The 12,528-nt window shown below is 38.1% G+C and overlaps 2 protein-coding genes across 2 annotated transcripts; both read right to left on the minus strand.

The window, feature by feature from the left end:
- Positions 1-600: 600 nt before the first annotated feature.
- Positions 601-6,852, minus strand: mtmr2 (myotubularin related protein 2). Its single transcript, XM_022762775.1, has 16 exons — positions 6,626-6,852; positions 5,852-5,954; positions 5,737-5,760; positions 5,535-5,601; positions 5,281-5,375; positions 5,093-5,197; positions 4,704-4,808; positions 4,535-4,618; positions 4,306-4,455; positions 4,026-4,214; positions 3,634-3,819; positions 3,353-3,559; positions 3,154-3,246; positions 2,951-3,064; positions 2,656-2,832; positions 601-2,528 (listed from the first exon to the last, which is right to left on the minus strand). Exons 1-16 carry the CDS (start codon positions 6,703-6,705, stop codon positions 2,364-2,366), a joined length of 1,944 nt encoding a protein of 647 aa, XP_022618496.1. The 5' UTR covers positions 6,706-6,852; the 3' UTR covers positions 601-2,363.
- A 1,208-nt stretch (positions 6,853-8,060) lies between these two features.
- Positions 8,061-10,970, minus strand: cwc15 (CWC15 spliceosome associated protein homolog). Its single transcript, XM_022762541.1, has 7 exons — positions 10,904-10,970; positions 9,712-9,856; positions 9,396-9,508; positions 9,160-9,260; positions 8,961-9,071; positions 8,644-8,804; positions 8,061-8,442 (listed from the first exon to the last, which is right to left on the minus strand). The coding sequence occupies exons 2-7, from the start codon at positions 9,840-9,842 to the stop codon at positions 8,313-8,315; spliced, it is 747 nt and encodes a 248-aa protein (XP_022618262.1). The 5' UTR covers positions 9,843-9,856; positions 10,904-10,970; the 3' UTR covers positions 8,061-8,312.
- Positions 10,971-12,528: the final 1,558 nt, after the last annotated feature.

Genomic DNA, 12,528 nt, shown 5'->3' on the forward strand with positions numbered 1-12,528 from the left:
GGTTATGATGCTGAACATTCTCAATTTCAATGAGATGCCTGATTAAATAAAGATTAAATCAATCAATCAAAATCATTCTATGCTGGACATGTGTACTGTTGACTAATAATTTGTTTTAAGGATATTATATTTTATTTTATAGTCCTTGTATGGCAGAGCTTTTGTAAATATCAGGGTTGAGTAATTTCTTTTTGGTCCTGTTGTTTTGCGTAGTGTATCCAGTGAGGGGGGTCCTGGTTAACCTGGTTTCTGGTTTATAGCACCTATAAACTTCTTTGTGTTAAAACCAAAGTTTTCTAAGATCAAAATCAGCTTTTAACATTTGGTGTGACATCAGAAGCATCTTAATTGCTACATATGCACGAGAATTGAGGAAATTTGACTTTTTATATGACTTTCTGTAAATACTTGGAATCAGTTGCTTGTTAATTAACAAAAAGGATTAATTTCTCAAAAAGCCTTGGACACACTGAAACCAACATATGCACATATGCAATTAGTGTTTCCCCTTAAACCCCTTTTACTAACACTCAAAAAAAACAAACAAACAAAAAAACACACACTCAAATTCACAAAAACTTGACTACATAGTATCAGCACTTTTATTAATTTATCATTTTAATACATTTTGACATTTGACAGCACAATTTGACATTGCTGTTGCCTGAAAACAAATTTTGAAGTAATGGAGTACATACAGCATTGCAGCCTCACTTAAACTGTGTGGAAAAATAGTCATACTTAAATAGCTCTACATTTTTAAAGGGAGAATTCAATACAAGTGACAATACAAATGTATTTGAAGTGATAGGCATCCATCAAATCAGTAGAATAATAAGTCTTTTAATGGGTAAAGCATAACTTAAATTCAAGTTATGGCAAGTCATCAAATATTTAGGTATGAGAGTGAAAAAGATTGAATATGGTCAAGCTAATATTTTCAGAGCCACTGCAGTCTCAAAATTTACACATTTATAATTTGTCATTTATAATAAAAGGCACTCTTTATCTTATGTTTTATGGCAAGATCAATCATAAGAAGAGATAATTATTGCTAATGTCATTGGAGCTCTGCTCTATCATTTCAAAAGCGTGTTTATTCACACCATGCTAATGTAACAACAAACCATAATGACTCCTTGTAGTCGAGTCCTGTGTTTATTGCAAGTATTCACATACACAGTGGAAATGTTAACTAACACTGTATTTAGCGTTAAACCTTGACAATTAAACCTTGCACACTATTCTTTTGTTATTCTCTCAATCATCCAGAACAAGGCACAGATATTCATTCAGATTTATTCAACTAAAAAACCACCTAAGGCTAATTATTAGTAGCTACACTTTCTGATGCCTATAAAAGTTAGCTGATACTAGCTTTAAAAAGCATCTGCAAGAAATGCTCACACATAGACATTTTGAGTAAATGACTGTTAACTGGGACTAATGAAATATTGCATATTCTGTGCAGCTTATTAACATTGCATGGGAACATCTTTTATAAACTTATGACATGGGACAGAGTGTGTTTGTGAGCCATAAATACAAGTCTGGACTAATGGATAATAAATAACGTTGACTAGTTACAAAACTTAAATCACTCAATGACAGGAATGTAATATGACACTATTATTCATATATTAAAAAAAAAAAAAAACCCCAACAGATATTTGGTCACAACAATCTAAAAGCACTGACTTGCGAGGAAAATCCGCCAACTTTTTTAATGCACTGTATGACTATTTTTTTAACATAAGAAGAAGCTAATTTTAGAGCCCTTTTGCTACATTTTTAAAATCAGTATTTAACAACTCCCAAGCTTTTTTGGTGTTAGACTGTTTAACTAGAGTTTTGACCTCAGAATATTTGCAGCATTGTTAATCTTCACAATTGCTTTAGCTCAACAAATCATTATCTAACAAATGTTTGCAGTGTAGAGGAATGAAGTGAGTGTCCCATGATATGTATAAGGCATACATACTTAACCCGAGTGATATTTTAATGTACTTCAAATACAATAAACACTGATTGTAGGTAGGTCGATATGCTAAACAGTCCCCACTATTCTGGTTACATGTCCCTTCGACCCTGGAGGGAGAGTACAATATGGCTGTAGTCAAGCAGTCTGAGACAGATGTGCTTCTGTTGCAAGCAGATTCTATATGACCTGTGAGAGATGCAAATGCAGTAATCTGCTCAATCAGACTTTTGGTGGTAGTGTATTAACATGGTGTGTCACCCAAAGAGGCAGTTTGGTACACAGGTCCTTCATGGCGCCAGCTGCAGCCTACTCATTACAACTGTATGGCACCTTCTCACAGGTAGGACTCAGCTTCTGAAACCTTAATGAGGGCCAAGTTGTGTCACACAAAAGTCTGCACTGGAGTGATGGAGCGTGTGGGGGAGCCCGCCCTTTCAGAGGATGAGGAAGCTGAGCGATTGGTCACCTCTCGCTGTAGCTCATCCACTCTCTTCTGCAGCTCAGCGCGCTTTGCCAAGAGCTCCTTGTAGCGCTGATGAACTGGTTCCTGGCAAAAGAAAAAGGCAATGTGTGAAGCTCAAGCTGAAACACCAAAGTGGAGTTAATGTGGAGTGCAAACAATTTCCTTTAAAAATATTGAATTCAAGAACAAGACGCAGGCTTCCTTGACATGCCTGAGGTCTCATGCGAGGGTTCCAGCGGATGTAGTAGCCAACCCAAAGCTCCAGGTGGCGCAGGCTGACTACAGGGAACAGCACATGGTTGGAGTAGTTCACATAAAGAGGACTCGTAAACTCCTCCAGCTGGCTGTTAATATAAGACCACAACGACACTGTCCTCTTGGGAATCTCCTGTAAAATAAAGATCTAGCTGTCAGAACACTGATTTTCCAATATCTTATTTTAAAACATCTCATTTTGCAGCAGCAAGCACAATATTAAAATGCTCAGAGTAACAAAATGCTCTTACTTCCTTCAACCTCTGCTGTTCACTGTTACACAAGAATGTCCCAAACAGGCAGCTGTACAAGTGGTCCAGGATGGTAACCAGGAAGTATTCGTTAAACTCAAAGGCTGCAGGAAACTTAGACAAAAACCGTTTCATTATTATCCTTCAAAGACCTTGTTATTCTGAAGATTTTTTTTCACATTTCGGTAACATTTATTGCTTACCTGACGAGTCAGCTGCCACACGCAGTCAATGAACTGAATAAAAACAGGTGAACGGTCTGCGTCTGTGTGGTTTTTATCGCCGTGACCGATTCGCTTAAAGTAAAAAGTAGAAAGAGAAAAGGACAAATTAATGATGCAACTGGAAAGGCCACCACACATTATGCTTGAATATCCTCAAAGCGTATGAAAGATTGTTTACCAGCTGGAAGCGGTGACCGAAGCTCAGCCACTCTTTCTCGAGCAGCACCTCGAAGCCACGGATTGTGCGGTAGTAACCGTCCAGCATGAGCATGGCCAGGGAGGTGAGCTGAGCTGTGCGGTCCCAACCGTCGCTACAGTGGACTACCACTGATGTTTTCCCAGACTCCACCTTGTCTGCAATCCGCAGCGCTCCTGCCAGGATCAACTAGAAACAAACACAACTTAGTCAAGAGCCTGGGAGCCTCATTCCTCTCCACAGTGAAGCATCATTATGCTCACCTTGATGTGCTCAAGCCAGTGAGTGGACTCCAGATTGGAAAGCCAGTGGGAGTCCTCGATGTTGGGGTAGACCACATCCTTCAGCTTGCGGAGTGACTCCCTCATCACATGGATATTGTGAATATCCAAGAACACCAGCTCTGCATTTTGATAAGCATCCTCACTTTCATATCCACCTCCTTTCATCTAGGAAAAACAAACAGATGGGTTATTAAGATACACTGGGCAGAGATTAGCAAAATCTAAATCCCTACCACCTCCAGTATGTCATCCTACAAATGAGTGTGACCTCCATGTACAGGGGGCAATAGCGTGACATTTCCTTAAAATACTATTATGATAGTTCTCCTCCTCATAAATATTACTTTTGAAATCAGATTTAGAAAATAAACCTTGTTGGCAGCAGCATTGACACTGGGCCTGGCATCAAAAATGAAGAGTTTATGGGACTGAGCATTAGCATCCATGATTGCCTGGAGATATTTCTCATCCTCTTTGCTGCGCTTTCCATTTACACCAACCATGGGCTGACTGCAGCGCGTCACTGTGGCTTGGCTTTCTGGATGGATCCATGATAAAACCTACACAGGGAGTATAACAGAATATTACCAGACTGTCCATTGAAACCAGCTGCACAGGATAATTACACTCGTGCTGAAGGGGGGCACTCACAGGTATCCTGCCCTTTGCTCGGAAGGCCGCTACCCTCTTCAGCTCTTCGTCTGGTATATTAACAGGCACTGCCAGAGTTGATGGGTAGGTATCACACATCTCGTAGTGGTCATTTATTTTCGTTATTCTCCAGCTTTCATTCGGTATGCCCTACCAAGAAACACAAGAACAACCCATGTAATAAGCTTCCTTTTAACATTTAGCTTAGGAGTCAGTCGCCTTCAAATACCTGTCTTTTGTACTCTGAGACAGCATCATACACCTTCCATCCGTTTTCAGGAAAGACTTGCCCATATTCAAAGGCAAAGATTTGCTATGGAGAGTAGGAGAGATATCTGTCAGTTGGAAGACAGTGCAGAGCTACAGTGTCAGAGACAGTGTGGCTGAGAATCACTCACCAGCCCGTTGGAAACAGGAAACGCAAATTTTATCAGCACTTCGAAAATGGACTTCCTAAGTGTGTCCTCCATCTGTTTGTGTGCAAATCGTAGATTACGCATATCCTGCAGAGAGACAGAGCAGCAGGTCATGGTCAAGTTCAGGGGTCAACAGCAGTATGTACATGAGTTTCACTGGTGTAAAGCCGCTACATGCAGTAACAGTTATTTCCTATTATGCTATCGTCGACATATTATGATCACATTGTTTCAGATGGTGCTGTTTACACAGCTGGGATAACAAGAGGTCCGTCCTCTGTGACTTAGCACTGTATTGCATTTATAACCAGTAAACATCTGAACTGCTATTTAAGTGCAGTTATTCCAGAATAGTTACACATCTTACTCACCTTGCAAACTAGCCCATAGGACACATCACCACGGCTCGATGCACTTCCGATCTTTTCCACGCGACTCACCACCCCAAGGGGCAGGTCCAGCACAAATGCTGGCTCCTAGAAAACAACTACACATTAACAAAAACAAAATGACTCCTCTACATTTCCATGAAGTCATTCTAAAAATTCACAAAACATACCCTGTCCATGCATTTGAAGAACAGTCTGTAGTTTGTAACTGTCACTGTTCCCCTCAGTGCTCCAGTGAAAGGACAGAAGTAGGTGACATCTTGGGCTGTGGAAGAAAACAAAGGGAAAATAAATCTCGATTTGCCAAATATGTGAAATACATTACAACTTGCTTTAATGTGGAAATATGAGAAATGCTGCTTTGCTTTTAATGCAAGCAAGCTATTTTGATAAGAGTTGTGACTGCAGCCAAGAGAAAACCTACCCATGTCCTGCACGGTTTCATTTGGAAGTAACTGTGGTTCCTCTTTGTCTGAATCTCTAAGCACCGGCTGGAAACATTAGATATAAATTAGACTGAATGTGGAGCAGTATGTTGTACTAAACCATGAAACTTGTGAAGGTAACTATCATATGGTATTAGTCAATAATTTGTTGGGTAGTATGTATTTCATGAGATGAGATACCTTGGCAGCAGTTTTGGGTTTGACCTGAAAGGAACAGAAAGAAGAAGAGTCATGCCTCAGTCATTATCAACAGATGCTTTAATGAAGCAGCAGGAACTATGTGCGTTCTACTAACCCTGAGCTCTGGGGAAAATTCTGCAGAGGGGGACACAGAGTCAGAGGACATTGCAGAGGGTGGTTTAGTCTGGGCAGACCGGTCGGAGCGAGAGGTGGATGTACTGTTGAAAGATGTGGTGACAAATGAAAAAACGGAAATGAAGTCATTTGTCATCTCATTTCATCCATGTTTTTCCCTGTCTCCGCAGTGGTGTTAAAACCATTATTTGATTAAACAATTAGTCAACTAACAAAGATTATTTGTTCAATATTTTTATAAGCTGAGTGGCAACTTGAAGATTTCTAACTGTTGGTCAGAGGGAGTAAGCAAATGTTTAATACTTTTCTGACGTCTTGTAGTCCAAATAGTTAATAGATTGATCGAGATATTATGAACACCTCAGGGTAATGTAGCTACGTTGATGGGTTTTAGCTGTTGATCAGACTAAAGGAGCAAACATGTTATTAAACTGGGCTCTATAACATCTGACTGACATTTGCTCATTTATCATGTCGTTTAAATGAATATCCGATTAATCGTTTCAACATGGATTATAACCAATGACGACAACATCCACTACACTATGCCCTCATTTACTGTCAAAGTCTGGTCGTTTCAGGGCACTTTTTGACCGGATTACATTATATGTGGTTTAGCAGTCACCTCTGACGGGTTATAAATAGTGCATTGGGATTACAGGTTAAATCTAGTTCTAAAATCTTAGTAAGTAACCTCGTTAGTTTCAAAACTTTGCTAGCTTATTGAGCGACGTATTGTGCTGGGTTTAGCTACCTGGACAATGAATCAACACTTGGCTGTCGTGAAGAGGAACGCTTCGAGCCCAAACTGTCGATGCTCCCGCTCTTCTCCATGTTCTCCCGGCTGAGGTGTTTGGACAACTGGTAGTGTGAACCCAGAGTGAGCGATGTGAACCCGTGTGATTACGGAGGAAAGTCTTTAGAGACCCTCTCGGAGTACAGTAAATCCGCACAAACAAAAGGAAGCTGCCATCTTTTCCCAGCAGCCTCCCGATCCCTGTCACAAGGATTTTTGAGATAGCGCCCCCTGTTGGCTCTCTCCACTGTCGACTGGTCGCATGCTGCATTCATTGCTATTCGTACGTGTTTATATTTCTCTATTGGGCTTTTACAGAAATTGTTTTGTTAGCTAATAATCAAAAAAGAAACCACAATGTGCTACACACTAAAAAGCGGACAATATCATTTTGTCAGCTTTTGAAGTTATTTTTATGAACACATTATACGTTCACATACATTACTTTGGACAGCTATACACGTTTCCAAGTTGCCATAAAATTACATAAATCCTACACCTCTATAACATCTTTGTTTTAGTTGTTTTATCAACTCGCTGCTGGAATATGAAATAAATAAATGAAAAAAATTATTACACTATTCTGTCAGGTTACACTAGTAATCACATATTCATAAAGGATATTACACAATAAGATTTGTGTTTAGGGAGATGCAGAAAATAGAAACAAGTTATTTTTTGGAATATATAGCTGTGTGGGGAAATGCAGCAAATGCAAAAGATTGTGTTGAAATTGTTCACACTATTCTGGATACTGAAAACATATAATGCGTAGCATATTATTGATTCAAATAATCTTAATAATAATCCTAATGCACTTCCAAATTGCAAAAAAAAACCATTCCAACATGTGACCTTTATGCTATAATGTGGCTTGCAGAGAAACCAAACTGAGTATGTGATTTTTACATAAATCTTAACAGTGGCAGGGTCACTTCAAAGAACTCATTCATCATATAAATGTTTTGATTTTAATGTTTGATGCCAGTGTTGTATTATCTCTGACAGTCCATTTAATATTTTGGTTGTAGAAAACCTGAAATACAAAATTAATTACATGAAATAATGTCCTTCTAATTTGTTGGATATGCAATGTAATATTCACTAAAAATGGTTACAAAACTATGATTCTGAATTAAGTTCCTCATTATCATTCTATCACCAGCTCAAGTAACTTAATTTTCCAAGGTTCAGAGCAGTTTGTATTTATATGAACATATCTAACCAATTTAATCAAAAACGTATATTTATTATTTAAGATATTGCTCACTATTGGACCATGAATAAATTCAGTACCTAGACAAGATAAAAAAAAAATTAAGCAAAAGGTAGAATAAATACTTGAAAATCAGATCATTCTCCATATCAATCCTTCTCAGAGAAATTCTTGAAATAAATTTCAAACCCAAGCCATTGTTTATTCAAATTAGTAAAAAAAAAAGAAAAAGAAAAAGAAAAGAAATCCACCTTGTTTTGAGCTTTGTTCAAAGGATGTAACTCATCAACTCATTTATATACATTTTACCTGTTGACTGTACAGAGACTGATGCATTTAATTTTGAATGCTAAAAAACAAATGGAAGTAGGAGATCAAAGAAATGAGATAAAAAAAAAGAAACAGTAAAATTAACACACATCAAGTACTTTACTTTACATATTTCTCCATAAATTTCTTGTGGAACTCCGAGCGCAGTGTATCATTGACGAAGCGTTTCTCTTTCCGTGCCTCGTCCACTCCTTTAGCACAGTTTTTGAACACAACATCATCATCCCACCTAGAAAGATATTAACAAATTCATTGTTGATGATTGGTGATAAATGAGGATAACATATTTCCCTCAAATACAAAACTCATATTATGCATACACTACAGGTCAAAAGTTTTATAAAGACCTAAAAAAAGATGCTGGTAATCTAAACCTTTTGACCCAAAGTCTACATGCATGTGCCAGTGTGTGTATGTGTATGTGAGGTACCTTCTCTTGACCCTGAATGTATTCTGACTCTGGTTCATCTGTTGTTGTTGTTGTTGCTGTTGTTGTTGTTGTTGCTGTTGCCCTGCCAAATTAATCAATGGATTGCCACTCAAGATATTCTCCATGCGAATCCTCTCCTCCTCTGCCTTTTGCTCCCGCTCCTGAGATGAGAAAAGATATAAATTCACAAAACAAAATGGGGTAACATTTGCCTCCTCTCAAACACACATTTCATGTTTTAACTTGCTGATGTTTTTGTCAGCCATGCTCTTGTCAGACAGCAGGTTCAAACACATCAGTCTGAAATGACACTTTACTTTGCGCTCTTGCTCTTCAGCCCGCTCCTTCTTGATCTTCTCCAGTTCTGCCAGAAGAGCTGCAGTGTCATCGTCATCACTGTCCTCCTCAGAGTCCTCGTCCTCATCATCCTATGAACAAACAAACAAACATTGGTGAGGGAGCCCAGTGAGCGCTACTCAGTAAGTGTCCACTAAGTCTTAAACTGCAAGCACTTACATCAGTGAGAGGGTCATCTGCATCAAGGTTGGCTGCTGGGATCTGATCCAGTCTGGGCCTCTTTGAAGATGATGACGAAGATGATGATGATGTGGTGTGCTCTGCAAAATTACGGTCAGTGCAGCATATTAAGTAGTTGTTTCCATGGGTATAAACTTAAGATAAAGTTAGTCAGAAATAGACACTAAAATAATTTTTTTATAATCAGTAAGTGTAATATCTGCAGAGACACCGACCTCTTGGTCCCCTCTCTCTGGTCTTATCACGTGCAGCTACACGCTCCCTCTCTTCCAGCTCCCTGCGGAAGTCACGGGCACGCACCTCCTCAGGGGCATCCTGGGTAGGTTGCCTGAGGTTTGGAAAACATTAGGAGGGGGAAAAAAACTGAATAAAAGAACAAATATTTTGTTTCTAGTGTATATCCACCTTAAAAATGAACAGTAGGTTCATAAGGTATCTTACTTGTTGTAAATCAGTGCCTGGCTAACCAGCAGTGCACTCAGTGACACACTGATTACAACCCACAGCTCAATTCATGTTTGATTTACTGACCTGTACTTGATCTTAGTGTGACCCGGAAGATCTCGGCTGGAATACTGCTTGGAGAGAGCACTCAGATCACCTTCTCCTTTACCTCTCCCTCCTCTCGCCGGCTCAAATGTTGGTCTTGCAGCTGTAGTCATCTTGAATGGTTCTCCTGTGGCAAACACATGAAAGGAGAACAAAAAGCTGCAAATCAAATACATTCCAAACAGTAAATACCAAGATCTGAGACCTCTTTTCCACATTGATGATGACAAAGGTATCAGCTTCTATTTTGATTATTGTATAATTGTATTTTATAATAAAACATTCAAGTATTTGCTGTTTATCACTTCTCAAATATAAGGATTTGATGTTTTTCTTTGTCAACCTCGACAGTAACCCAAGTAGCTTTGGATTTTTGGACTGTTGATCAGACAAAACATCTGAAGATGTAATTTTGGTTTGAGGGAAATTACATCTGGCTCGTCTCGCTATTTACTGTCATTTTATAGACAAAACAATTAACTGTTAAAAATAATCAGCAGATTAATTGATAATGAAAATAACTTAGTTGCAGGCCCTGACACAGGTGCCAAGTCAACCTCTCCTCATTTAAACTTATTCTATGTTCCTCCTTTATGTTTTACGTAGAAAAAAAACTCTTCTGCTAACTAATAATCAACCATGCACAATTTGTCTGCAGGAGTAGGAGAACGTTCCTTATCATTTTCAGATGATCTGATTGAGTAGTACTGTAGACGCAATTGAGCGTTATTCTACTGAAATCATCACTTTCCCAGCTGATAAAAAACTAAATTATTATGTATGTAAGTCGTCAGACAGAAAAACATTCACTAGCAAGCTAAGCAATAAAAATTACGTAAGTAAATACTTTTAGCGGACCACAGAATAATCAGGCTATGTTCTTGCTAACCTATCGTTGGGAGACATGTAACCTACATTTTTAAACAAATTAAGCTGATTGTTAGTGAATAATCGAGTGTAAAACACAAGCTAGCCTGCTAGCCGGTACAGCTACAGAGCTGTTAGCAGGCTAACCAGGTTTAACAACGGAAAACAAAGCTATTTTGCCTCTCCGACAGATTGTATACCGTGAAAGTTCAATACGAGTTGTTTAAAGAAGGTTATCTTTTAAAATAAAAATAGAATCCAAATAAACAACATTTTAGAAAAATTAATTTAGAGCAATAACACTTACGAAGCTGCTACCACACGACAAAAATGAAGACCCGATACAACGGTGTACGTCACTTCCTGTAGAAAAGGTGCGTTCCAAAACACTCGGAACTGAGAAAACTTCTAAATATACTTACTATATGCATACATATTTAGATGGTTGTTCGTTATTTAGATGTTTGTCTAATCAATTTTCAATATATGTTGCTCTGATCAGGGCATAGAATAAAAAAGAAAAAATCTAAAGCTTATATTTCTTTTTCTCCTTTGCTAGCGAGAACAAGTAAAGTGTCTTCACAATAATGTGCAGTGCTGTAGTGAGGAAGGTAGGGGGCACATAGTGGTGATAAAGAAAAATCAGACAACCCCTGTACCTGATGCCTGTGTCCTGTTCCAAGAGGTACTCTCAGGACCTTCATGTCAGGATGTTTCCCTCTCATCGTAGAGCACACTGTGTTAAAAGCTGGTATGCTGCCATCGTTAGCTTAGTAGAACATACAGTACTTAGACTTTTCGGTGTTATATGTATTACATGGTCATAACAGGAGTTCATAATTGGTTGCATTGTAAATTTAATTACATAGTTTGCACACATAATATGCAAGCCATGCAATGCAGATGCAGTACATGTGTGAGCAATAGTGAATAGATCAGGGGCAAAGTACAGGATATTTTAAAAGATTTTGAGTGGAACATACTTATATTGTTTCTGTTTATTGCATTCTCAGGCCGGTTTAAGTATCTTAACACGAGATCTTGATCTCTTATCAAATCTTCTAGGCCAGTTTTAAAAACTAACATGGAAATAAATGTCAGTGTAAATAGCTAAACCAAAACGGCCACAGAAATTCAAGGCAGTAATGCTGTCATTAACTTCCAGGTGAAACGTGAAACACATGAATACTTAAAATATAAGATATATAAATCATGATTAAAACACCTGAAAGAAAAACAGAAAAAAAGATGAAAGTTAATCAAAACAAAGCACATACAATCTGCAAGAACTAATATCTAGATTTACATTCTGCTGTGAAGTCACAACACTGGTCTGACAATCTCAGATTTGATCAAATCAGGTAGAAAATGTTTTAAATTTCCTAATTTCACCTAATATCACCTTGGCACATGTTAATGTTTACACCATGCATTTCAATGATACAGAAACATGGTTAAAATTTACTGTTTCTTTGCGACAGTTTTTATTGAGTAACACACCTGCTCCCATTCCACTGTGTCACTTCTATTTTCTACTCTATGTGATTTATCACGTTGATGATCTCGTTTTGTTTTGATACTCTACTGTGGGAATACTAAGAATTTTTATTGAAGATGTTGGCTGAAGTTCAAGGAAGCAAAGAATGAGGTTCTGCTGGATTCCACACAACATTCATAAAACTTTACATATATATATATATATATATATATATGTAAAGTTTTATATATAGATATATAGAGGTTTTATTTTACTTGTCAAGTGTAAATGTTCTACATCACGATAAAGCCCAGAGAAGTGATGACAATGCAAAATTCCTGCCAAAGAACAATTTCTGGTATTTTAAGTGTGAATAGGATTTCCTGCAAACTGAACGGTGGCCTCTTTGTTTGATGTGATCTTATGTATAATCTGTGCGTGAGTGAGTGAGTGAG

This window comes from Seriola dumerili, unplaced genomic scaffold (genome assembly GCF_002260705.1).
Source record: "Seriola dumerili isolate Sdu_G_001 unplaced genomic scaffold, Sdu_1.0 BDQW01000449.1, whole genome shotgun sequence".
Taxonomy (NCBI): domain Eukaryota; kingdom Metazoa; phylum Chordata; class Actinopteri; order Carangiformes; family Carangidae; genus Seriola; species Seriola dumerili.